Source organism: Momordica charantia (genome assembly GCF_013281855.1).
Source record: "Momordica charantia cultivar OHB3-1 chromosome 6 unlocalized genomic scaffold, Mcharantia_2.0 BLBB01000006.1, whole genome shotgun sequence".
Taxonomy (NCBI): Eukaryota; Viridiplantae; Streptophyta; class Magnoliopsida; order Cucurbitales; family Cucurbitaceae; genus Momordica; species Momordica charantia.
Window position 1 is genome coordinate 31,896,363 of NW_028275164.1, and position 27,158 is coordinate 31,923,520.

At 34.7% G+C, this 27,158-nt stretch overlaps 5 protein-coding genes across 10 annotated transcripts; 3 read left to right on the forward strand and 2 right to left on the reverse strand.

Annotated features, from left to right (window-relative positions):
• Positions 1-540: 540 nt before the first annotated feature.
• On the forward strand, positions 541-5,939 carry LOC111026127 (tumor necrosis factor receptor family protein). Of its 2 annotated transcripts, XM_088125508.1 has the most exons (3): positions 541-668; positions 1,233-1,733; positions 5,381-5,939. In XM_088125508.1, the coding sequence occupies exons 2-3, from the start codon at positions 1,503-1,505 to the stop codon at positions 5,615-5,617; spliced, it is 468 nt and encodes a 155-aa protein (XP_087981634.1). In that variant the 5' UTR covers positions 541-668; positions 1,233-1,502; the 3' UTR covers positions 5,618-5,939. The 2 variants fall into 2 exon arrangements, with proteins under 2 accessions (XP_087981634.1, XP_022159821.1); XM_022304129.2 differs by lacking the exon at positions 541-668 and having other exon boundaries at positions 1,232-1,733.
• Positions 5,940-6,806: 867 nt separating this feature from the next.
• On the forward strand, positions 6,807-10,002 carry LOC111026145 (Polynucleotidyl transferase, ribonuclease H-like superfamily protein). Of its 5 annotated transcripts, none has more exons than XM_088125506.1 (8): positions 6,807-6,966; positions 7,049-7,296; positions 7,404-7,461; positions 7,876-7,944; positions 8,023-8,118; positions 8,747-8,836; positions 8,994-9,067; positions 9,672-10,002. In XM_088125506.1, the coding sequence occupies exons 2-7, from the start codon at positions 7,148-7,150 to the stop codon at positions 9,030-9,032; spliced, it is 501 nt and encodes a 166-aa protein (XP_087981632.1). In that variant the 5' UTR covers positions 6,807-6,966; positions 7,049-7,147; the 3' UTR covers positions 9,033-9,067; positions 9,672-10,002. The 5 variants fall into 5 exon arrangements, with proteins under 5 accessions (XP_087981632.1, XP_022159851.1, XP_022159850.1 ...); XM_022304159.2 differs by lacking the exon at positions 9,672-10,002 and adding an exon at positions 9,140-9,526; XM_022304158.2 differs by lacking the exon at positions 9,672-10,002 and adding an exon at positions 9,160-9,526.
• A 1,485-nt stretch (positions 10,003-11,487) lies between these two features.
• Positions 11,488-18,964, forward strand: LOC111025928 (AT hook motif DNA-binding family protein). The gene is made up of 5 exons (XM_022303853.2): positions 11,488-12,651; positions 13,297-13,364; positions 14,272-14,403; positions 17,912-18,070; positions 18,204-18,964. The coding sequence occupies exons 1-5, from the start codon at positions 12,204-12,206 to the stop codon at positions 18,426-18,428; spliced, it is 1,032 nt and encodes a 343-aa protein (XP_022159545.1). The 5' UTR covers positions 11,488-12,203; the 3' UTR covers positions 18,429-18,964.
• Positions 18,965-18,986: 22 nt separating this feature from the next.
• On the reverse strand, positions 18,987-22,266 carry LOC111025929 (putative glutathione peroxidase 8). Its single transcript, XM_022303854.2, has 6 exons — positions 22,128-22,266; positions 21,473-21,549; positions 20,785-20,846; positions 20,344-20,462; positions 19,706-19,873; positions 18,987-19,448 (listed from the first exon to the last, which is right to left on the reverse strand). The coding sequence occupies exons 1-6, from the start codon at positions 22,179-22,181 to the stop codon at positions 19,416-19,418; spliced, it is 513 nt and encodes a 170-aa protein (XP_022159546.1). The 5' UTR covers positions 22,182-22,266; the 3' UTR covers positions 18,987-19,415.
• A 2,380-nt stretch (positions 22,267-24,646) lies between these two features.
• LOC111026000 (putative phospholipid hydroperoxide glutathione peroxidase) lies at positions 24,647-27,154 on the reverse strand. Its single transcript, XM_022303964.2, has 6 exons — positions 26,831-27,154; positions 26,189-26,265; positions 25,712-25,773; positions 25,480-25,598; positions 24,995-25,162; positions 24,647-24,891 (listed from the first exon to the last, which is right to left on the reverse strand). The coding sequence occupies exons 1-6, from the start codon at positions 27,137-27,139 to the stop codon at positions 24,862-24,864; spliced, it is 765 nt and encodes a 254-aa protein (XP_022159656.2). The 5' UTR covers positions 27,140-27,154; the 3' UTR covers positions 24,647-24,861.
• Positions 27,155-27,158: the final 4 nt, after the last annotated feature.

Here is a 27,158-nt window from a genome sequence, read left to right on the forward strand (position 1 = left end):
TTAAAGAAATCTCAACTTGAATTGTGCTTGCATTCTTCATCTTTACCTAGAGAGGGAATAGAATTAATTTTTCCATCTTTGCACTTCACTCCACTAGTCATATACAGTCTTAGCCTATTTTTTTTTTTAATTAAAAGTTTCTATAATTACTGTCTTCGTTATACAATTACTTGAGAGCTTGTTTCGACTGGCAAATTTTAACTAATATATGGGAATAATATAGATTTAATCAAAATAAAATAACGTTGATTACAAAGTATTGTGCGGCGGAGAACGGACTGTATGCAAAACTCATGTATTTGCAATAGTCGATTTAGATTCCAACTTTTTGTCTCTAAATAAAGTTGGTCTAAGTTAAGGATAACATGAAAAAAGAAAGGAGAAGTAAATGGAAGAGAATTTGGAGACGTCAAATTGTTTCTTATTGTTGGACTTGGGGGTGTGGCCAAATTGAATCCACATGAGGAATAAGGTGAGCCACAAGTTAACTGACGAACCAAATAATTAAAGAGTCCACGCATTAAATTTACTTAAATTTTGGAGACCATGGAAGAGAGATGCAGTTCCCCTTATCGCAGGGAACTAAAGTAGGATACCAATGGCGACTTTGGACACAGTGAAGTGAGGAGCTGCAGGGCATCGGTGGGGGCCCCTCCCCTCGTATTTTGGTACATCAGTCCATCTCTTTTTAATATGTTAGTTGTTTTCTTTCTTTCTTTCTTATTTTTTCCAAAATTAATCTGCCTAAATGTTGTTGATGTGATGATTGGTTGTGAACTGAACTTATCCAAATTAATTGAATGAATTTTTATGTTTTAAGTCATTCCAACTAGTTATACGAATTCCCGATTCGAGTGTAACATACTGTAGATAAGATATTCATTACTATTCTAAAAGATTACGGTTCGATTTTTTAAGTTATTTGATTTATTGATTTGACTTTCAATAAATTCATTTGTGATAGTTGAACGACACATTCGAAAACTAAAGCACACTCAAAAGTGCTTCCGCCACCAGGACACAGGACGAGAGCTCTATTAAAAGTAGAGGTTCAAACTATCCACCTTAAAGATAATTTATAATAATAAATCACATTGAACTATGTTTGAGCATACGTGAAAGAGGAAATGTCATTACTACTGAAAATTTTGCACAAATTACTGCTTTTCGCCTATTCTTTTCTTTACCTTAATTCATTATGTTCATTGTCGCCGCCGCTACATCTCGCCCAGAAATCTTCTATCAGTGCGAGGTGCATTTCAAAAACCGTTGAACCGATTGATCCAAACCGAACCGAGCTGCTTCTTTTGGGTTCGGCATGAGCCGATTTCCATCACAACCGGAAACCCTGAGTGGGTAATTCTGTTTGCTCGTGGTTGACTCCCTTTCGAATCTGGGAGTGTAGGCGGCAGAGGAATACCAGTGCGACAGCGCGTAGTAGTAGTAGTCAGAGAAGAACAGTGGCAGAATTTTGTGCCACAAAATAGCGCTGTAGATTCGGTATGTGGCTTCGTGGTTTCCAAAGAATTGGACATGCGGATGGAGGTGGAGGTTCTGCTGGCCTTGTTTTCAGCACATTTGCGAGGTATTTCTCGAGGAAGCGGGCAGAGAATCTTAGGAAGATCAACCCTAAGTTGACTCCTCAGGAAGCTTCTTTAGTTGCTCAAGATCTCTATGGTGTCGTCAAGCAGCACGGGCCTCTCTCCATTTCCAATGCTTGGATTAAAGCCCAGGTTTCGCCCTCACATTCTGTTATATATAATCGTTTGTATTCTCTCATTTTGAATTCTGATGGTGGTTATGTTATAGAAATTACGTTTGAACTGAATAGATATTTACACGGTACTATTAACTAGTGTGTGCAGAGAGAGACGGCTTATCACCAAGTAAATCATTAAAATAAAGAAAGTTCTAACTAGAAACAGTTAAAACTTATAAACAATATCCAAGCGAAAGGATTTGGGAATAATCAGAGGTTTGGATTTGAGGTAGAAAACAATGAGACAGCAGTAGCTTTAGTAAGAATATCAGCCGTTTCATCTCGAGGTAGAACAAGTCGAACTTTGAGCTCTTTACTCAGAATTTTATCACAAAGAAATGGAAATCCATTTCAATACTTTTGGTGGGAGCATGATAAGGGGTTTAGCAACAACTGAGGTAGCGTTTATATCACATGCTAAATTAGTCATCTAATTTTTCTTTCCAACAAAAGCCAATCGAAAGAATTTGTTCCATAGATGCTAGCCACAACTGAACGCCGCAACGAAGAATGGGAAAATCTCCACCTCACTTTGCTAAAAGCCCTTGATGTATCTGTTTAATACCACCAATACTCAAACCATCTCTGATCTCCCTTTACATGGAGAGCAAAAATATTCCAGCTAAGTAAATTTTTGTTTTGCCACCAGAGATACCTTTCCATATTTCTTTCAATATTCTTACATACTATCAATGGCATTTGAAATAAAGACATGTAGTAAGTTGGGGTATTTGCTAGAACCGCCTTACAATGAGTTAATCGCCACCTCTTGAAAGCTGAAACTGTCCTGTCCATCCAATTTCTTCAAAATCTTCTCTTGAATAGGCTGCCATAAACCCAAGGATCTTGGATTCTCCCCCACAAAAAAATCTTCATATTTTGCCCTTGATTGGAACAAGAGAAATCCTTGAAGCCTCAAAGTATTGATGAAGACTTAGATTTTCCACATCTGAACTTTCTATGTATATCATACTTTAATAATTAATGGAATGGAATTGTCAGAATTGATTGAAGTATTGCCCTTATCCTTGCTTTCGGCTGAGCTTAAAGCTGAAGTTGTCATTTTGTAAAGTAGGCCCTCTGTCTTCCTCTTCATTAAAGAGGTTGTGTAATTCTTCATTAAAAACATATTCTGATAAATCCTCATTTAAATACTACTGACACTGACACTTAAATCTTCATCTTCTTCAGAAAGAAACAAATTCCCAGTACGTTGATTCAATAAATCTCGTGTTGAATTAATTACCCCATTGGAGAGAGAATTTGTTTTTTTTTTTGTTTGACACTCTCTTTACCTTCATTTTTCTTAAATGAAAGTTGGTTTAGCGAAAAAGGAAAAAGAATCACTACAATGGGCATGGCATTTCAGCTTAGTTAGTAAAGCAAATCAGCCTCTGAAATATGTCTTTTTTAGATAAGAGGCATAGAATATATTAAAAATACTCCAAGAGAGGGGGAATAGCCTCTGCAATATGATTGTGCTTCTTCTCAACGGGTTAGTACAGTCAAATCAGTGTTTGTTTTTCCTCTCAACCTTTATATTAGTCAAATCAGTCTGTAACAATCCTTAGCTAACACCCAGAAGAGTACTTTCCCCAGGTATCAGCATCCTAGATGGACACCAGATATGAACCCTTTTTCTGCCAAGCAAATTAGTTACAAAAGCCACACCTACATCATGCGTCCTACTTCCTAGTTTCCCTTAATTATCTTTCTGCGATACCTACAAAGGCCGCACACCCAGAAGGGGATATGCGTAGGTCCCCAAATATCAGTACGTTCTACTTCAAGAGGATAAATGGATGAGTGAGGGGGTGAGTTGGAAAAGATAGTATCTTTTTTAACTGAATAATCAAGAGACAAGGTCAAGGCTTTCTTAACTATTCTGAAAGGGGTGTCCCAATTGTAAGTGCCCTGAGTCAAAATCATTGACGACGCTTGTAGCTTTAACTTTAACTAGATATTTATATTTAAAGACAAATCGACAACTAATAGCAACAGTGGAAGAGTTTTCTTTTAGCAAACCCTTGGTATTGTTGGATGTTTTGAAATCTTATCCAGCCTCTCAAGATTACGTTAGAAAAATTAGGAATTGCAAGGATTGACATAGATAGACTAGAAACTGTGATGCAAGCTGAAAGAATTGGTTATGCTGCTCTTGATGAGCCGCTCACCAATCGCTTGGGGATAACCCTCTAATTCTGTTTGGACCTCGGTTGTGACTTGACAGAAGACTTGATCATTGACAGATTGCTCGTTTCTTTGTCTTTTCTAAAATTTGGCTCTTTGCTACTGCTTTTTCTGTATGGACATGCCCTGATTGCTGGTTGAATACTGAAATCATTCTAATATCAATTTCTATATTTTATTAAAATGGAATCTAGGCCTTGTCTATTGCGTTATTTGAATATAGATACTATAACAAATAATACAATTTAATGCTCTACTTACATAAATAGGAACAATTTGATCTTTCTTGTTTAGAAAAAACAAACGCTGCACAATATTATTGAATCTTGTGATGGATCCCAAGCAACTAGAATGTATTGAAATGTTAAAGGATAGGACTGCAATAATCCCCAGGCCAAGAAACACGGATACAATACAACACGAACACAGGGCACGTCATTTTCTAGAAATTTGGGATAAAGTCCCAAAAGGCAAGGACATGTTTATTAAAAAATATATACTTTTAAATTAAATATATATCATTTTTATAGTAGAAATGAAATTTCAAAATAAATAAGTTTATACATTTTTATGTTTAAAAAATGAGTTTGATGTATTTTGCTCTCAAAATTTATTATTTTTCCTATACTACTATTTATGTCTATCTTTTTAGTACAAAATGTGAGGGTGAGGGGATTTGAACTCACGACCTTCTAGTCGGACATAAGTGCCTTAACCTGCTTGTTCGGATTGACCTATTTATATCTATTTATTATGCCTTACAAGTCTCAGATTGATATTCACTTTGTACAACTAGTATATGACATACATCTATTGGACTAACAAGTATTTGATATGTGTTAAATAAGTGTCAGAGCGTTGGACATGAATATGTTATCCAAATTGAAGTGTTGTGGGTCGGGCTGTTGTATATTTTTTCATTTCTCTCCATAAAAGTTTGGTTTCATATAAAAACAGAAACTATTGGTTTGCATTGTTAATAATACATTCAATAATGGTGGCCACCTACCTAGGATTTAATATCCTACGAGTTACCTTGTCAACTAAATGTAGTAGGGTCAGGCGGTTGACCCGTGATTAGTCGAGGTGCGCGCAAGCTGGCCCGGACACACGGATTCCAAAAAAAAATAATAATAAATAAAAAATAAAAATAATACATTCAATAAATATTGAATTCTATCCAACAATTATGAAAGGATACTATCAAGTAAAAATTTTTAGTTATTGAAAACTATCTAGTAACTTTTACTATTTTTGTAAATTATGAAAATAGTTGCTGCGTACAAAAAGCTCCAATAGAATTTTTTCATTTTCGAAATTGGATCAGTTGAATGCATCAGATAGAAAATGTACACCATTCATCAGTCATGAAAACTTGCGGGTTTGCTGAAATCTTATGCCCTTTCTATGTAATTCCACTTGTTATATCAGGAATGTGGCGTGAGTGGATTGAACAGCAAAACACACATGAAGCTAATGCTGAAATGGATGAGGGGAAGGAAGATGCTGAAGCTTTTGTGTAACCAAGTTGGTTCCAACAAGAAATTTCTGCTTTCTACTCTGCCCGATGATCCTCAGGCAGATCAGTTGAAGAGTTCTTCAGAATTAGGAGTCCAGAGAGAGAAGAGAGTGAAGCCACCAGCAAGGAGAAGAAAGCCATCTAAATAGGATCCTTGCTGATGTTTGTTAGTGTTTGCTTGTATTGATGTGGGCCCACAACATATGGTGAATTTGTGAGTCTCTGCCATCCCTGTTTTTGCCCATATGTGAACTCTTTTTGGTTATATGGAAGTGTTTTCTTTGGATTTGAAGACACATTATGCATTTAAATTCACGGATGATAAAGCATGGACTAGGATGTCTCACTGGACAAGGGGAAAAAGTGAGATCTTCAGAAATAAATGATAATAGTCTGGCTGTGAGTCTGTGACCACCTAATTTAAGTGCATCCGGCTACTTTCAAATATTTAGACTCTTGATTTCGTTTTTAGTGGTATCTTTCTCCAAATTATGATTTATTTCTCGCTATTTTTTTATTAAGTTTTTCATTCTTATCTAGTGCGGTCTAGATAAGATGCTACGCAGGACTCTCAATTGAGATAAGCTATGACTCTCCAACCTACTGAGAAAAACCTTAACGTATCAAGGTCGTACGTCTGGAACAAAAAGGTTCGTCGTACAATTTCGTACATTTGAATTCTTAACTAAATTTTAAAAATAAAAACAAAATTTTGAAAACTACTTTCTTTTTTCCTTCAAAATTTGGCTTAGATATTTAAAACAATTTTTAAAAAGTTGATAACAAGACGGAGGAATACAAAGGTGGAAGTAGTAGTTGTATATTAATTTTAAATAACAAAGTAGTATTTGTAAGCTTCATTTTTTAAAACACGAAAGGTTACAAGGGTATTAATTCGTATTGATAATTTTTTGAAGGGAATACAACAAAGCTAAAGATCCAATGACATGGCTCCAACAACCCATCTTCAAGCATAAAAAACAAAAGTTGGTCTTAGAAGCTATGTTCCCTTTGGAAGCTGGGTTTATGGATCGAGACTATAGTAAAAAATATTTTTATTTCATCGATGAAGTACGTAAGCAAATAAATATTTTATAACAATCTGAATCTAAGCTAGTGGATATATATATATTTTTGTTGACAAAAGGTAAAATATCTATTATCATTTCCAAGGTCGATGATTCAATTTCCATTCCAACCGTTGTTGACTATAAAAAAAAAAAACTAAATAGACAATTTTGGAGAAAATAATATATATAATGAAATTAATGTGACTAGTAATTTAATACATTAATATCTTGACATAACTTGTTTCGATATTTACTATTTGTGAAATTATGAAAAAGTAATTATTATAATTAAAATTGGGCTCAATAATGAGCTTAATGAAAAATGAGTTCCATCAAATTGGGGATTTCTTCGAAGAATGAGTTCCATCGACGTCTCGGATTTGGGCTTCCTGGTTCTCCGTCATCGCGCCTCACTTTCAAATTTGCAGGTAATCGATAGAATCCATGAATTCCATCAGGTTCTGAAGTTACATTAGATTGCGAATCTGAAAGTGCTATTGGTTGCTGTAGCGATTGTACGTTCTGGGCATCGGATTCGTGGAGCCGATGAAGGTTTGTCCGAACCAGTTGCTGGCGAACATGCTTCAGTGAGTTAAATTGTAGTGCAAGATGAAGTACGTGAAGCCGTTGAACATGTTCCGTGATTTATTGACGAGAAATCCCCTCGAACGTGGGCGTTTCCTCGGTTTAGATGTTGGTGATAAGTATGTTGGTTTGGCAGTCTCCGACCCAGATAATTTAATTGCCTCACCTCTTAGGTATTTTGTTTTTCTGTTTTTGGGATTATGTCAGAGATTAGCAGTAATGGGATTGAAGTTGAAGTTAAAAGAATGTGATGAGTATTATTTTTTGTTCGTTGCTGCAGTGTTTTGCTCAGGAAGAAAACAAAGATGCATTTGATGGCTCGGGATTTGCAGAGATTAGTGAGATTCTTTACTCTATTTCTTTGACCCTTCCTATGAAGATTTGTAGAATGTTATTTGATAGTGTTAAATGATATATGATGATTGGCGTAAGATACTAAAACCTTAGGAAGTTTGAATGGTTGTGCCACAAATTTATATTGGGAGAACTTTAATTTGCTCAATTTGCTGCGAGTACCTTTCTACGTCCAAATGAGATTTCTAACTTTACCTTTTATTTTTTTCCTCTCTTTTTTCTGCGACGTGTTGCTGTGCTGCTCTTCTTCCAGCTAATAGCTTCACTATCGTGGGTGCCGTATATTTTTCTTTAATCTTTGATGTATGATAGTGAATTGTCAATGTTATTCTTTCTTGCAACCTTCAGTCATTTTCGCGCTGTGTATGGTTACGGCTGCTTCTGGTCCGTGTATGCAGATTTCTGAACTTTCTCTGGCGGGGTTCATTGTTGGGTACCCTTTTGATAGACAACGACGCAACGCGGATGTGTGTTCTTTATCTCTTTAAAATGGTCATTATTGACTCTCATCTCTACCCGACGTTATAATTATTCTGTGTGTATAGGCTGTGCAAGTGAAGATCTTCATTGATGACCTTTGTAAAACTGGAACACTTGAAGGCGTCAAATATACGTTTTGGGACGAGTGCTTTACATCAAAGGTTAGTGCATCTTGTTGTCAAGGTATTATTTTGGCAAGCCCTTCCTATTAGACGAACACTTTTAGAAATTTTTGGTAATCGAAAAGTAATATGAGATAAAAAAGTGTTTGAAAAAGTATCCTAGACTCATCCTAAGTCAAATAAGTGTGATCAATTTTTGAATGCTCTATCACCTGTCTAAATATGTCTAAATATTACTTTACATTGTATCTAAGAAGCATGGATAAGTACACGAGACACAGATATGGCACGATATGGACACAGTGACACGCTATTTTTTAAAAATCAAATACATGGACATGACAATGACATGTTTATTCAAATGTACAATTTTATTAAGTACATCAAGAAGGAAATTTAAAGTCAATAAATTTATGCATTTTTATGCTAAAAAGAATGATTTTGATGTATTTTGCTCTCAAAATTTGTTATTTTTTCTTATATTACTATTTATGTCTATTTATTATGCTTAACAAGTGTTCAATACGTGCCTAACAAGTATCGGATTCATATTCCTTTGTACAACTAGTGTGTGACACATTTTGAGTATACGTATTTGTGAACAGGACGAATTGCATTTCATTCAACATTGAATATTAAATCTGTGACTTCGTATCTCTATGCACAGAACGTGGAACTACTGATAAAGCCATTGGAACTGCCACCCGTTTTGTCGAAGACAATAGTTGACAAGTTTGCTGCTGTTGGAATACTTCAGGTAACTTTCAATCATCTTCTTCTCTGCGATTTAAGTTTTCGATTATCTTTGATAAGGTTGGCTGGTAAAATGAATCCAGTTTTCTCAATGCTAGAATTGTATCTTAAATTATCAATTAAAGCTTCAAGTTGATTAACGAAAAGGTGGTTTATGTCAGGGTTACCTAGATTATCATAACAGAAGACCAGAATTGTAAGAAGGATAAGAGTAAGAAGTCGACTATTTAATCAGGTACTGGTTTGTCAATGTTGCTGCTTTCTTTTGCACTGAAACTGACTCTGCAAAACCATTGAAAATTCGAAGTTCTACTGAAATTTCTACAGAACCCATTCCCGACTATTGAAGCTTCAAGCTTTCTTTGTCAATGTTGAAGCTTCAAGTTTATCCCATTCCCGACTATTGTTTTACAAAAACACTCTGTGCACTTCCCGCAGAGGGAATGGTGGAACAGTTTATTTTGAAGCTGCGTATCAAAAAAGGGGCGATGGATATACTTTGATATTATCATCTTTTTTATCTTAAACGAGTTAATTATGTGCTCACACGACCCACTAATAAGTTAATGGGGCCTCATTTTTTGGAGTTTTCCTTGTGGGAATGGAAATCTAATTTCTTGTTTCCATCATTTTTTATTTCTAAATTATTAGGGATAATAACAAATTGTTCAATGTAATTTGTCCCTTTTACAAATCATGCTCTTATATTTTAAATTTTGTTTCATTTTTGTCGTTCAGTTTTCATTAAAATCGATAGATTAAATTTCAAGAGATGTGATTTTTTAGGTTTCAGAAATTATTGGTTTGAAACCATTTTGAAATATTTGGGTATGATTTAGAGGTGTAATTTGTGACCATCCCAAGATATTATTCGACGTATTTATGATTGGAAGTCGGAGCTTTGTTCCCCTACATCCAGGAGCACCCATGCCTGCCTCAAGGTCCGGGAGACATCAAGGATTTTTTGTATTAAGCTCATAAGAAGGTTTGAATTTGAGACCTCTAAACAAGGATGACTAAGAGACTCCAAGCCATTGTCAATTGGGCTGCTCCTTGAGGCGAGTTTTAAGTAGTATAAAAATTTCGTTGACAAATATTTTCATATGTTTATGGGTTCGACATCGACATGAGTGAATTGACGTTTTCTTTGTATTGACAAAATTGATAAAATATTTGAAAGTGTATTAATAGATATCATTAATATAGACATAATATTAATATTAATAATTTTTAATTTATTTAAAATTGGTAAGATATTTTAATTTAAATATTTGTTATGAGTTTATTTTTTCCATAATTTCTTTAGAAATATCCATCAACATTAAAATTTTATCGATCCATTGATATTTTTACACAATTGAGACTTTGACATTTCCATCAAAATTAGATGTTAAAACAATTGGACTTGGTTAGTTTGAAATTATAATATGAATAACTTTATATAGACAGTAGAATGTAGTTTTAATATGTTTGTATAATTTAATGGTAATTGACAATCAAAAGATTGTGAGTTCGATTTTCTACCATACATGTACTAAAAAATTTGAGTTAGTTTAGTTAGACTGAAAATTCATATATAATGTAGTCTTTTAAAAAATTTATTTTATCCATGTTGGATTATTAAATAAGAAATGGGTATTTAACGTTTTAGTTTACATAATCTAATAATCCAATATTTTGAAAGCTTATTCTTTTTAGTTAATCACAAATATGAGATGTGTTTTAAACCTACATTCTAGAAGTAAATGTTTTAACTACTAAGTTTATGCCACTCTTGAGAATCTAAACCAATTGTTTGAAGCAGTGAATAAAAAATGCTTATGAATTAGGTGATGTTGTTTAAACATGCTTGTGTTGTTTGAGTTGAAACTAAAATTACTTGTTTTTTTAGTGATTTTTATTTTTCGAATCTTCCCACCTTTATATGTTGTATTAAAAGGTGATAATTTTCAATTTACACAAAAACTTCATACTTCAACGAAACTCAAATCGTATAAATGTCAAACCACATCAATTCAATTCCAAAGTTTGGAAACTAAATCTAAAAAAGCTATGGATTTTGTGGCATTGTATTTTCCCATCCATGAGATCCAAGGTGGTGGTTTAAGGAGTGAATATTGAAGGTTAAAACCATACTCGCTTTCTCCTTTCCTTCTCTTTCCCCTCCAAACTCAGCTTTCATTGAAAAAATGGCCATACCAAAACCAAAGGCAGTGTAAAGCTAAACCATCAAAAAGCATTTATTTATAACAGTACAAGGAAAAAGAGCCATAGAGGGCAACAGAGCTGGCTTTAGGCCCAAAGCCCTAAAACCAAAAACCAAAAGAAAAAAAAAAAAGAAGAAAAAGAGAAAAGAAAAAAGGAAAAAAAGAAATACTCTGATAAGTACAACCAATGGATTTGGTAATTTGGTGGACCCCACCCTGTCTCTCCCATTACACTTTTTTCCCTCTTCTTCAAGCCTAGATACTTACACCTCCTTCCCCCCCATCTGACTATTTTGTAATAATAAAAATAATAAATAAAAAAAACCGATAAAGACAATGCCTTTACTCTCTCTTCTCTTCTCTGCATAATTGCACAGTTCACTCACACTTGTACTGTTGTACACATAGGCATATTCAACTTTAATTCAAAAGCTCAAAATTTTCTATTCATTTTCCTCCCATTCCACCCCTCCCCCCCTTTGTCTTTTCTTTGTTTCCCTTTTCTCTCTTCTTTTCCACCCCTCCTGCATTTTCCTTGTCAAAACCCTAGATTTTGAATCTAGGGTTTGATTTTTCTCTCTCTGTCTTCTGCCTCTGATTCCAGGCCTTGTTTAAGCTCCTCTCTTTTTGCTCTAATGTCTAGTCTGCCTTCTAATTTTCCTGCATTTCTCATGAGTGGTTCTTGTTGGGGGTGGAACCCATTTAAGTTTCAGCTCCATTTTTAGCTTTTTTTCCCCTTCCCCTTTCTATTTTCTACTCTTTTTTTGTTTTTGTTTTTGTTTTTGTCACTCTAGTTAAAATTTAGTTATGGGTCTTGCACTTCTCCATCCCTTGTAAAACCCCTGTTAAACCCTTTTTGATTCATTTGTAAGTGTTTTTGGAAGAGGGCTAAAAGGGGTTCCTTTTTTTCCCCTTCTGTTTCTTCTCTTCGTCTAGAAGTTCGAAAATTTCGACATTTTTCTTCACGTGTTCTCTTCAACTCCTGACGAGAATACCAAAATGCCTGCTCGGGCTTGAACGTTTTACTGGAATTCTACACTCTTTCTGTTATGGTTGAAGATTTGGGTTAGAAATTTTCTGAAAACACTGTTGAAGAAAGCATTTTCTTGGTTGTTAAAGAGATACAAGCATTTTTTCAGTGAGGCCATTCTTGCAAGTAAATGAATGGATGGGAGGGAAGGCATGGCATTGTCTGGTGGCTCAGCTTCTTACTACATACACAGGGGAGGAGGCGTCGGAGGGTCGGGATCAGGGCTTCCGAATGCTGGATCGCACGCCTCCCCTGTATTCCGGCCAATGGCCAACCAGGGCGTTTTGGCTCACTCAAATCTTAGAGGTAACTCAGTTGGATCAACGTATACAATTGAGCCCTCACATTCAAATTATCTCCGTGGGATGAGTATCAATGTCTCAGCTGGAGTTAACTCTGGTGAACCTATAAAGAAGAAGAGAGGGAGGCCCCGGAAGTATGCTCCAGACGGGCAGGTCTCATTGGGTCTGTCGCCCATGTCTGCTGGTTCAAAGCTCACTCCAGGTTCGAATTCGTCAACCCCGAGACGACGAAGAGGGCGGCCTCCGGGTTCTGGAAGGAAACAACAATTAGCTCTCCTTGGTAAATTTTACTTTTTTTTGGTTATGGTTTCAATGTGCATGTTTGAGTTACCAGTAAAGGATTGTATCTGTCATATCTTGAGATCTGTTTAAAACAAGTCATCATGCATTGTTGGTTTTAATTTTATTGGTCAGCTTAAGCTTTAGATTTTCCCTTAAACAAGTTGTCATGTGAGGAGAAGGTCATGGCCATGATTATTAACTTCAGTTGAGCTATCTAACATGCATTTGTTTAAGTCATGATGGAAAAGGTAGATCTGTTTGATAACAATTTTGTTTTCCGTTTTCTAATTTTTGAATTTATGCTTGCTTACAATTTATTTAGTAAGTTTTTCTCTTATCTTAGAAACATATTTGAATTCTTGGTCACGTTTCGAAAACCACTTTTCTTAGTTTGTAAAATTGGGCTTAGTTGTAAAAATATTCTAAAAAAATAGATAACAATCATTGAAGCTGAAGCACATATAGATGGAAGCAGGGTTTTTAAATTTAATTTTAAAAAATTAAAAACGATATACAAAATTATTATTAAACGGGCATTCAAATTCTTATGTTGCCTTTTCTAATGTTGAGGTTTATGGAGTTTGGTGAAATATGCATTACTGTGCTTACATTCTGTATATGGATGTTATTTGTCTTTTCTCAGGTGAGTGGATGAACAGTTCAGCTGGACTAGCTTTTGCCCCACATGTCATTCATGTTGGAGCTGGAGAAGTAAGTATGCTATGAGCTTTTAATTTTTTGAACAACTAATTTCAGGTGCATTATGAGTTCAGCGATTGCCTGTTTTTTAGAACATTTCACTTGTAAATATGATCCTGAGGAATTAGTCAATCTGATTCGTAATGTCATAGTTTCAAGTGATCTTTTGTTAGTTTGGTGTATCTTTTAATTTAAGTACTTCTTAATTTATTTATTTGTAATCATCTCTCGAGTGCTTAAACTACAAGTGTGTCAATCACTTTAAACTAACTTTTTGGGTAATTGTCTTTAAAGTATTTCTTCAAAAATAGATTTTAAAGCCATTCAGATTTTTAAAATGTTTTTTATTTATTAGCAAACATTTTGGAATTTTGACCAACACCCTTAGTTTTCTAAAACCACTTAGGAAATTAAACTAAACATGCTCTAAATTGTAATTCTTTCAAAGGTGCTGGTAGGAAAGGTAGTTTTATTTGAAAAATGATTTTTTTCAAAAGTCATCCCAAAGACATTATTAGTTTGAATTCCTTCAAAGATGGAGCCATGAAGATAGCTGAAAGTGGCTATTATATCATATAAAGGTAAAACCTTATTATAACCATGATGGATGGAATGAGTTCAAACTATAGTGGCCACCTATCTAAAATTTAATATCGTACTAGTTTCCTTGACAACAAAACATAGTAGAATTAGATGATTGTTTGGTGAGATTAGTTGAGGTACGTGTAAGTTGACCAAATAGTACCTCGGGAAAAAATAACTTATTTTTGTTACTTTGGTATCTTGAGGTTGTGATCTTTACAGGTGGGGGAATACTTCAGCATATATCTAAATTTCTCTTCTTCTTTTTTCCCACTCCCCATGCCAAGAAAGAAAGAAAAAACCCCAAACATATTTGAATTGATATCTTTGTTTGCAGGACATTGTAGCAAAAGTATTGTCATTCGCGCAGCAGAGACCAAGGGCTGTTTGTGTCCTGTCAGGCCATGGTACTGTTTCTTCTGTAACACTGCGTCAGCCTGCATCTACTGGCGTGAGCGTCACATATGAGGTTGAAGAATTATCATATTTTGTTTTCATATATTCTCTACATAAAAAATTTACATCACTTTGATTTCCCTGTTTCTCTGTTAGTAGAAAATCTACAAATTCTTGAGAAATTTCATGGTAGTTTTGTGATGGATCTTCTGTCAACCATGGACTTGATGACTCAAGTTGTGTTTGGAAAGCTTCAACGAGAATGATTTCTTTTCTCAAAGAAAATGTAACACTACATAGGTCATCCTTTAGATACTTCAATCTTTTTTCAATGGTCCAGAAGTGAAAACAGACTTACCGCACTTCTTTTGTGTAGGCTATGTCTAGTCTAGTAGATCAACTTCCACAAAGTTTTGATATTGTTATCAACTACCCTATAATAAGACAGATAAACTCACATTGAGGTAAATCCCCATAAAATAATGCAGAGAAATTGAAATTTCTGCCTTGAGAGCACATACAAATTAGACCTTGATTTCTACCTTGGACCATATGAATGGTATTTGAAAACCTTTTTCACTAGTTCCATTTGTTTGTCATTCTCCAAGGATTCTTTCAAGCCTTAAACTTCTTAAATGCACCAACCTTAACCTTGTAGTCTCTTCTATCTCCCTGTTTTGTAGTTATTTGCTATAAAAAAAAAGAAATCTGACTTGATTTACCTCATTACTCCCAAAGTCCAAAAGATGTAAATCTTATGTGAGACCAAGTGCATACTTTTTAGATAAATCTTTATTCAAATTAATATGAGCCCATGTGTTGTGGCTACCCTCCTGACACCAAAAAGAGGGAAAAGACGTCGTAGAGAATGTGCATAGATGGTGGTGTAAACTTTCATGTTTTAGGTTCTGTTGTGCTCGGCTGTTGTGCATGTTAGATCACTTTAAATGGTCAAAAATATTTTACAGCATAGATCTATGGAGCAAGTATGATAGAGTTAGAATATGATCGGGTCAAATGGGCAACAACCTTAAAACAAAGGAACACATTTTCTAATGGATGGTTATGCTTTGTGCAAACTTTCATCTTGATTGGAGGAATGAAAGTACAGAACTAAAGTAAATGAGCCGTACAAAAAAAAAGGTCTAGGATACCTAAAACGATAACTCAAAGCTTACTGGAGTAAGCTTCGGTTGTTAACCATAACAACAAAGTATATTACAAAAAGAATTAGTCGCAAGGTTCTTATAGAAGTATTGAGATGAGTCAAACTCCGATGACATTGCTACATTTGTATAAACCTCCCTTCCTCATTTCTCTCAAACCAACTGTTCCGTAATACAACCAATGATTTCGCCTACAAAGTAATTCCTCCATCTCTAAAAGATTGCGAATTAAGAAGCACTATTGTTTGACAATTGTGGTCGACCTTGAACGCCTGCAATAATTGCTCCACATCTTTGGGTTGAAAGGAGTCCTCGAAGGAGTGAGCCTTGTAAAGAAGTCACCATTGTTGCCAAAGACACAAGGAATAGATTTGGATAAAGTTAATGGTGATATTCTCTCCAGGGCAACCAACCAAGAGAAAAGGGGCCTTTGTGATTTTGGCTTTCCTTTTTGTTGGACTGTTTTTTTTATGCCCTTTTGTATTCTTTCATACATTGAAAGTAGGTTTTCTGTTACAAAAAAAAAAAAGGAATGTGACCTTTGTGATTTTGGCTTTTAGAACTTTGAGAGGAAAGGAGATTTTTGTTGAGTGGAATGAAGTACAAGGATTCAAAAGAGGGCTTTAGGTTTTTAGAAAGAGATGTATGAGGCAGCTCACTTATGGTTTGGGAGACATGTCGGAGACATGCCCTAACACAGGAACTTAGATCCACACTCATTTAATAGCCCGTCATCAATAAGAAGCTAGGAATTTGGTGGCGAATTGCAATTTGTTAAATTCTTCAACAACAACTTATTGCAAACCACGTAGAATGGCCAAGGTTGGCTAGCTTCCTACTTTCTTCTCCTTCTTCATCGTTGACACTTCTCATAACATTTTTACTTCTTAGCTGCCTCTAATTGATCAGGAAGAAATTTGTAACCAGTAACTAGTTTCACTACCGAATTAAACTCTTCAACCTTTGTTTCGGCACTTTGTTGTTTATTTTGATGATGTATTATCAATCTATAAGAGCAACATTGACAAATTTAAACAACCCTTAAAAGGAAAATTTTCATGTTCTCCTGTAAAATCAATAATTTCTTGATTTTAAGAGATAGTGCCACTCAACTCCTCTTTTCTTGTCTTTGTAGTTAGTAGTGAAGGCACTAAAGTAGATAATAGAAAAATTGAGGCAATTATGTATTGGGATATGCCAAGAGAAGTGCTACGTGACACAAAATATCATTAACCAAGAAATGTATTGGCTGGTGAGAGCTCCAAGACTGTGGAAGCATTAATCAAGTTGTAAGGATTTGGTTTGCTTACTAACCATCAATCATGGAGGTTTTTAAACTTCTTTTTTATTCTAAAAAAAAGATGGGTAGATTCATTGCTTTGTTTTTTTTTCCCTAAATCAAACATAAATCTAGTATCGCTTTTAGAGTTCAACCACCTGGATAAAACCATCAATCTTTGGATGGTAATTGTTTGAATTGTCTAATATCTAGTACTATTAAGTACTTGCATAGTGCTAAATTCTTTCAGTTTGATTACCTACGTCATTTGTTACTTTATGTGGAGTGATTACTTCTTGGTGCCTGAGGGTAGGAGGAAAAGACCGATACTTATATAGTAGCCTGTTCGTAGGCTGACCATGATGTTGACAGGAATGTGGACAGCAAATGCGGTTTCCATATGTGCTGTAGTCAAGCCTACTTAGTAGAGTAGAGTTAGTTATACAGTAAATAAAAGAAATGTTTGGTACATATTCAACCCTTTTTTTTAATGAGAAACCGAGCTTTCATCAAGAAAAAATGAAATATACCAGCGGCATACGTAAAACAAGCCCAACAAAAAGGGAGACCCCCTCCAAGAAGGGATCCCATCCGAAATGAAAGAATATACACGTCCAACCTTGTTGGTGAGACCCATTTTGTAAGTAACAGGTCAAACGAGTAATCCGTTAGGGAGGCAAGGGGATGTTTAGCAATTAGGATATAATCTCCATTACTCCTTCGATGATCACAATTATCTTGGAAAAGAAGGCTGTAGTTACCCATTGGGCTTAGGAACTGTTCCTATTAATGCTAAAAGTTGCATACTTCCTCCGAATTGAAAGTTATCTCTAACCGCGATAGGCCTTCTTCCTCTTTTTGTCAGACTTGTTTTTTTGTAAGCCCATTGTATACTCTTTCATTTTCTCTCCGTGAAAACTCGGTTTCTTAGATGTGTGATTTGGCAACAAGATGACATCCATCACCAACCTTATTCAGAATATAATTAAATAAATAAAAGTAGAAAACTTATTAACACATCTGATTATAGCTTTATACAACCATAAAGCAATGTCGTTCAAAATAATGGATTCTGGTAAGATTAGATAAATAACAATGCTATTTTCCTTGTTATGAAACATGTTTGGATTTTGCAGGGTCATTTCCAGATATTGTGCTTGTCTGGTTCTTACTTGGTGGCTGAAGATGGCGGTCCTCGAAGTAGGACAGGTGGTATTAGTGTTTCCCTCTCTAGTCCCGATGGTCATGTCGTCGGTGGTGGTGTTGCTGTTCTTACAGCAGCTGGCCCTGTTCAGGTACTTCATCCCATTTAATTATTAAGGCATGTTACAACCAACTGGACTATATGTTAATTTGGCTTGATAATAATTTGCATCTGTAATGATGAAGCTTTCAAGGAATTTATTTTCCGAACTTATTCTCTTGCAGGTAGTTGTGTGTAGTTTTGTTTATGGTGCAAAGATCAAGAACAAGCAAGTGGGTGGTCCGAGAAGCAACGATGGTTCCGAAACTGAGCACCACGATAATTTGGTTTCACCCTCCAGTGCCCCATCCGCGCAAACCTACAATCCATCTGCAATAGGTGTTTGGCCTGGTTCCCGTTCGGTCGACGTGAGAAACCCCCACACTGGAATTGACTTGACGCGGGGATGATATGATATGTTGCAACAGACACATGTTGAGATTTTGTACATATGTGTTGTTGTAAATGAACCAAAACTTTGTGAGACCTGTACCTTTTTACTGAGTCCGAGTTCTTTTCGCAGCGGTTAACAGATTGATGCTAACATATGGTATATGTAGCAAGAGGCTTCATTTCGAGTTTCTCAAGTCAATGTTGATTTTATTGGACAGAATTTCTGGTTTTGGAGGGTCAGATTGCTTGGCAGCTGTAGCAGGAGGAAGAGAAGGATGTTCATCTTCGAGCAGGAATTTTCCATCTAATGAAATATCTGGCGAGCCGAAGGACATTTTATGTTGTGTTCTAAGATGTAATTTTAAGATATATATAAGAATATCTCATTTCAATTTCCTTTTCCAATGGCTTCTACTTGAGATGAAAAGGATTATATATGGCGGTGTTGGTTAGAATCAGAACTGGAATGGAATAGGAATTAGAGTTTTGTTCAGACACTTGTACTTTTATCCATTCAATATGTTTATGCAGAATTTTATAGATTACAGATCAATCATGTATTATGCTTAATAATATATAACTATAACTATATATATATATATATATATATATATATCATGTATCTTACTTGGAATTACAGCCTTGCCAACCGTTCACTATGAGTTTCGACTGAGGGATCAACAATGTTATACAACTAGCATAAAACTCGTTATGTATGCAGCGAGATCAACAGCCATTGAGCGTCATTTCAGGGAGGCTGCAAATGATGCATACATAAATAGGAACTAGAATTTGAGCGAATCTTACTTGGAACTACAGCCCTGCCAACCGTTCACTACGAGTTTTCAACACAGGGATCAACAATGTTATACAACTAGCATAAAACCCGTTATGTATGCAGTGAGATCAACAGCAATCGAGCGTCATTTCAGGGAGGCAGCAAATGATGCAGACAGAAATAGGAACTAGAATTTTGCTCAAACACGTATGTTTTATGTTTCAGCTCATGAGATCCCCAACAGCTTCTTGATATCATACTGCAGCAGAAATCGGGAGGTTAAAATAGTTTAAGGACGTAAAAACAAAAAGTGAGATAGGATGCAAAGGAATAATTATTCGACGAGGCCATCGTAATGTCAAATGTGACTAATAACAGTTGGATGTAGAGATGAAAATCTCCCACACATCCAGCCCTGTTGAATCATTAAGCACATTGTTTCGACCCTTAAATAATTTTTCGAAGACAAGACTTTGGAGACTTTGGTGTACAGAAAATTGTCAGTAGCAGGTTTACCTCAATGCTGAGGGGTGATGTTGTGGGGTAATAACGATCAACTATTTGCCCATCCTTGTTAACAAGAAACTTCGCAAAATTCCACTGAATATCGTCCCCAAATATGCCCCATTTCCCCAGTTTTAAAAACTTGTAGAGGGGGGCAGCATTATTCCCATTAACTTCAATCTAATAGAAAGATCATAAGATATTTTCAATCCTTAAAAAGGGAACATAGGTAAGATATATATAGAGGTTAAATTAGTAAAAATACTTCTATCCCTTCAAAAGTTTCAATACTACCTTGACCTTTTATAAAGGTTTCAAAAATACTTTTTGAATATGGAACGACGTGACAATTAATGTAGAAACTTGTTTGAATTAAGTGTGAAAAGAGAAGAGCCGTGGGTGAAGCTATCATTTTTAAAAGAGAGATTAAGACAAAATTGGGATGTCAATTGTCATATTATTGTCACGTCGTTTTAGATTTTGCCATGACAACTTTTCGTTCAAAATATTATAAGATATTTGCTCAAAGATATTTTTAAACGTTTATGAAACATCAATTGAAACATTTGAAAAGATAGGGTTTCAAACAAATGGCAAGGTTCTAACGGAATTTATAATTTATTCAATATATATACATTCACCACACTTGCCTTGTCAAAAATTGGAAATTCTGATTTGAAACGACTGCAGACGAAGTCTTTGATCTCCTCGTTACTTCCAGGTTCCTCATCGCCAAACTGATTACATGGAAATGCCAGAATATCCAGACCTGCAGTATCCTCAGTCAAAATTAAAAACAAACAATTAGAAACCATAATTCTTGAGCATTATTTTGTGCAGAGAGAGAACCCGTTCTGACAGAAGTAGACAATAAGCTTTGTTGAACAGCTTATATCAAGTGTCGTTTCTTTCATCACGTTGCAGCTCTCCCTCAGTTAAACAATAAAAAGGAAAGGTGTAGGATTCTACAGAGAGAACTCGCTTCAGTAGAAGGAATAAGAACTAAAGCAGCCAAGAATGTACTATATAAATGATGCATATTACTTTCAACATGAGGATGGTAAGATAGGAAGGATTCAAGAAAAAAACACCTTGTTCCTTGTATTTCTCGTATATTTGGTTCAACTCCAAATAATTCGAATTTGTCATTCCACTGTTGCAAGGGAAAATAAAAGAATAGCAAACACTCAATATCATCAGGGAAAAACTCGTAAACTATAGAAGCAACCAAAAGTCAATCACCCACATTAAATTTCAACTATGTTACTCTTTGTAATGCCCAAACCAAGAGGAAAAAAAGTTTAAATCTTATTTTGACTGCGACACCATTAGCTTTTGTCTATTTTAGCCTCTATACTTTCAAAACAACTAGTTTTGTTTATGCACTTTAAGCTTTAGTCTACTTTACTCATTCCACTCTCAAAAAATCCATTATGATTTATTTGTTTTATTTTTAATAACCTTTTTTGCAATCACAATTTTAGCACTAACATTGCACTCTGATAAATTTTTTGAAATATTGGTGTAGTTTTGTAGTAAGGGTTTTCGTTGTGCATTTGCAAACAAGGACCATATCGGTCACTTTTTCTTTAAAAGTAAAGAGACCAACATAGACCTTAAAAGTATAGGAGAAAAAAAAAGGATAAAAGCTAAAAATCCACATACCAAAATAGACAAAATTCGAAGCTACAAATACCAAAATAAGATTTAAACCAAATGAAGCATTTCAAATTAAAAGTTATATTGCAAATATCGGAAGTGAAAGAAATTGGAAAGTACCATTTGGAAGCAACATTGACAATGAGCAAGACTTTACCCTTATACATGCTAAGGTTGACACCATTTCCCTTTGCATCCTGCAAACCAGAGAAAATACTCAAATGGCACATGTATTGAAGCCTTACCAGTAAAAGATTTCTGAAATTCATGGCTAACATCAAAAGCAGTAAAAAAATGTTGTCCTACGAAGAAACCAAGATGGTGAAGAAGCTGGACTCGATATACATACAAACTGAAAGAAATCAAAAGGACAATTAACATCCAATTCAGAAGATGTAATTAAAAGATGAAAAAACCCCTCTTCATTCATACAGAACGACAATCCACAAATTGAGCCCTGGTTTTTACCATAATTCCCACTCAATCTCCTTGATTCTTCGTTAATCAGGTAAAACATCAGAATCAGAAACTAAACAATAAGCCCATAATCCCCAGCGTCTGAATCTCTCGTCGTTTATAAATTTAAGCTCGCAAAGCAACTCAGGACACCATTTCAGTCCAGACAAATTCAGAAGCTTTTTATTTGAATACACTACGAATTCATGCGAAAATACAAAGAAATTTTCTCCGAACATTCCAACAATAAGCACAGAAAGGGAGGGAAAATGATGCAGAAACACACAAAAATTTGAAGAAATAGAAAAGAAGAACGAACTTTCACAGTGAAGTCGTAAATGGATTGTGGGTGATTTGAAGGTTGGGTAGCCATCGTAAGATGAAAGATGAAACTCCGCGAGCAGCACAACAGAGCTTCAAACAAAAGCAAGGAACAAAATATATCATTGCTGCTTAAATTTTTAAATATTTTATTATATTATTTTGTAAAAAGATATTTTAGTCGTTCTCGTTTATTTTTTAAATAAATTATTTAGCTGAAACTTGAGCATATATATTTTTAGTTACCAGAGTAGATTAGGTGTTTGACTATTTAAAAAAAAACATTTTTCAATACAAAGTTTTAAGAATTAAAAACAAAATATGTAATTATGAAGAATCAAATTAAAATAATTGTGAGAGTTTGGGAGCAATAGGAAGAATGAAGTTTGCCCCAAGATAAACTTTAAATACTTCCATTGATCAGATATGCTAGAATATCAAAGTCTAATTTCGTATCGTCCAACGATCTAAGAGCGATCTTATAAGTCAAACTTGTAGGTAAAGATAGATAGACTTTATTAGACCTAAATACAAATTTATTAGATTAACTAAATTTTTGTTTTAGTGGGTCAAGCTTTACTCTTTCAACTCATTGACGACTCTTAAATTACAAGAATAATTTAGGGTATATTGTATAACCTTGAAAACGGTGAATACAAATTTTAATAGTTATTTATCAACGAAGGGTAGCAATTTTTTTATTTGGGAAAAAAAAAGACAGGATGAACCATAATATATGAGTTAAGAGTGGATATAAACTAATAGCAAGCACGAAAGGGAGTTCTTGAACACAAAAATGACTCGACAACTACTAATTGGTGGAGTTGTCAACATAAATGCTTCAAAAATAACAAGATGTCTTACTTGATTTCAATTTGATACTTACAGTTAATTTGAAAACAACTCAATATACTCCACTTATTAAAACATATATCATCGATAAAAAAAATGCTAATCAATTTTAAGTTTTAGCGAAGAATTGGATGATGCAATTAAAAGTAATATATCAAGTAAAAACATATTTTAGGAGACTAAATTGAGTTATAAAAATTAAAACCCAAGTATATCAAGTACAAAGACCGTTTTGAGAGACTAAATTAAAAGTCAAACACGACACAAATTATAGGTACTATTGATAGTTTTGTCAAAATGAAATGAAGGCTAAAGAGTGTCGTAGGTACTAAAATAGTAATTAAGCAAATAAAAAGATAATAGATAGTTTTATTTTTTAAAAAATAAATGAAGACTAAATATGTATTTTAATATATTTTTTTAATCTTTCAGTCACGTATGTCTTAAGAATTAACATTTTTTTCATCTAGTTTTTTACTATTTACATAGAGGAGAGAGAAAAAATAAACAAGAGAGAATTCAGAATTTTTCTATTAAATTTTAAAATTTAAAGATTTCCTCCCTCCATTAGTCAGCAAATTTTAATATGGTTAATTTAGTAAGTATTATATTAGATAAGTCAGCAAATTTTAAAATTGCACATTATGAAGGATTAAATTAAAAAATATTACAATATAAATGATTAAGTTAAAACTCTTCAATGAAAGTAAATTAAAAAAAATCATAATTGCCATTATGACACAGATGTACTGACAGGTAGTAGATTAAATATAGAAAGAAGGACCTATGCCCGGTAGTAGATTAAATATAGAAAGAAGGGCCTATGCCTAATCCGTCTTTCATGATAAATCTATTAAAACTTTTTCAATCAAATATATCTTTAAAACAATTTAAACTATCGTGTGTATCGTAAATCACCTAAATAAGATATCTATCTTTGATCAAATGTTCACCATTTTCATGAGATAAAAACATCCATCTTCAATCAAAAAAGCAATTTCCACTAAATAAGGTAGTAAACCACCTGAATAAGATATCTATTTTTGATCAAATGATCACAATTTTTCCGAGATAAAACATCCTCTCCAATCAAAAAATCAATTCCCTCCCCACTGACTAAGAGACCTATCTCCAATAAAAAAAACCTAAAAAAATCATCATTTCCACCTAATAAGATACCCATCTCCAATCATTGGATTTGTACGAAGAGTGTTGTACCTAAAATACAACTATGTATTGCAGTATCGGCATGTGCAAAGTTTGACCAGCATTAAAATCCCATCAAGTTTAAATTAAATAATAAATCTTCCCTAAATATAAAAAGACACCAACAAATCCGAGCCCACATGAAAAAATCTAATAAAATAATAAAAAAAACTCATAATTTTTAATACAAAACATGCCATTTGGTACTGCAACACAGAATCAATCATCACGAATAAAAGAAATTTCTTGGTACTTATGGGAACTGACCGAACTCTTCCTGTAAATATGATGATAAAAGGCACTATATATATAATATATATAAATATTTCTTTTTTTTTTTTGACAAAAAACAGTTTTGTGTAAAACCTCTTGTGATATCCATTTAATCAAAATTTTCTTTTCCCAGAAATTACAACAAATTATTTTCATCTTCTCGAAGAATCTACGCAGAAAATTGAATAGAGCAAAAAGCTGACAGCTACAATTGGGATCAATGTCCCCAGACAGATTGTCAACAGTTACATCAAAAGCTCCAGAAATTTATTACATAATTCTCAACTTACAGTCTTATAAATACATGGACCATTCAGAAAACATCACAGCAAATACACAGAGCTTTATTCATATTCATGTCTCTCTAATAACAAGCGAAAGAAACAGCCTCCTTCACGTTTTCAAACTCCCAGCAGCTTCTTCAAATCCTTCTGCAAAATCCACCCAACCCCAGTTCAAATCACGAGTTTAACTTTAACAACAGAGAACATTTTAAAATTTATGGAAGATTTTGAAGTTATTTCTGGATTTTACCTCGATGCTGAGTGGGGAAGTTGTAGGGGCGTAACGGTCGACCACGTTTCCATCTTTGTCCACCAAGAACTTGGAGAAGTTCCACTTTATGCCGTCTCCAAAAAGCCCACCTTTGCTCGACTTCAAGAACTTGTATAGGGGAGCGGCATCGTTTCCATTGACGTCCACCTATTTTTGACAACAAACTTAGCTTTGCAATTGCTTATCATGACAATTTTATAGCCTAAAATCTAGAAAGCCCAGGAAAACCACGACTTTGATCCGTGATTTTCTTCTATCAACCATAAACATCTGGACCAGTCTTTAGTCGACTGTGATAAATGATCAAATGAGAGTACATATATTATTCTATTGATGTTGCAGCTACTAAAGTTTTGAAGGTGTCAAATGTGGTAAACCCAATCATAGCTCAACTGGTTGAGGAAATTGAGGCATATATCTTCGATTGGTCGAACTAGCGAGAAAGCCTTTTTCATAGATCTTACCTTGTCAAAAATGGGATACTCAGCCTTGAAACGGGTGCAAGCAAACTGCACAATCTCCTCATTGGTTCCTGGCTCCTGGGATCCAAATTGGTTGCACGGAAATGCAAGAATCTCAAAACCTATAACAAGGAAACACGCGCAAGTAAATCATAAATTTGAACATTAGATGGGAGAGAAGAAAAGATGAATTAAAGCAGAGGAGGAGAAGAATTGAATGAGGCTTAGAACAAACCGTGGCCCTTGTATTTCTCATACAGTTGACTCAGCTCAGTGTAATTCGAATTAGTCAAGCCACTGCATGGATAATAAACTGAACATTAAAAAAGGTAGAACAATGGCAAAGAGTTCCTAAATCTATAACGACAATCCATATGTATTCACTATTCAGTTTCAATTCTTGGAATCTAACATAAACATACTAGACGATTATGTTCTATATTTGAAGGCCATACCAAAAGTTCCCTAGTTCTGTAATGGCTCGTGAAGGCAAGCCATTTGAAGATATAGAGGAAACAGTTCCTTTCACTTGATTAAGAATGCAACTCAAAGTCATTATCCTACCATCTTTACTAAATAGACAGCTTAACCTATCTATAATAACAAACTTTCATACAAAATTGTAAGATTTCTTTTTTTTTTTTTCTCCCGGGTCAAAAGCCATAGTAAAAGTTGAGACATGGAAGACATTAAAAATGACGGCGTACGCTACCATTGTGAAGCAACATTGACAATCAAGAGGACCTTTCCTTTGTAAATGCTGAGGTCGACATCCTTTCCCTTAGCATCCTGTAAACAGGGGCAGAACCGCAGAAGCCATAAATTAAACCAGAAGTCATGAATTATGGCGCAATGACAAGCAGTTCATATAATTTCAAAACAAATTAGCCACTAAATTGATAACATGCCCAGCAAGCAAATCTAGCAGAGCTTTACTGAAAAAGAGAATTCCCCCAATTTGATTTTCCTGTTAACAAAACATGGTCCAATTGATGCCTGTTGATTCAATAAACCATCAAACGGGTGTGGAAACAGCTGAGTTGGAGGGCAAAGCATAAATAAAAATGTCCAACTAATACTTCAATTGAAGCTACATACTAATTCTCTCAAAGATAACGAAATTTTTCGAAGTTCCAATTAAGCGTACCCGCACACATGATTTGATTGCAATAATCATTACACAAACTATATCTTGCACTTCAAATAAGCTTATCAGCACAAAATTTCCAGGAAAACAAAATAATTTCCTCTTAATTCCATTTTCTTGGGATTTAAAACAAACAAATGGACACCGATCTGCCACGAAAACCAAATCACAAACAGAAAAATGAAAAAAATGAAAAGGAAATCCAACCTTTACGGTGAAGTCATGAACCGACGTCTTGGAGGGAGTGGCCATAGTATGATCCAATCGAATCGTAAACGAGGCAAGACTCGAAGAACCTGAAGTAATCGGGGAAGCGAAACGTGAACACTCCGATTTATGCAGAAGGGTGTGGTTCGAATCAGGTACGATTTGCTGATTGAAAACCAGAGGTGCAACTGAAGATCGAACGCTGAAGAAATTTGTTCTGAAGAGAGAGCGAATTGGGACACGGAGCATCGAGGATGCAACAAGATGAAGAAATGGGCCGACATATATAGTGATGCTGGCTGGGCCCATGGGCCTGTTTCACTTGAGA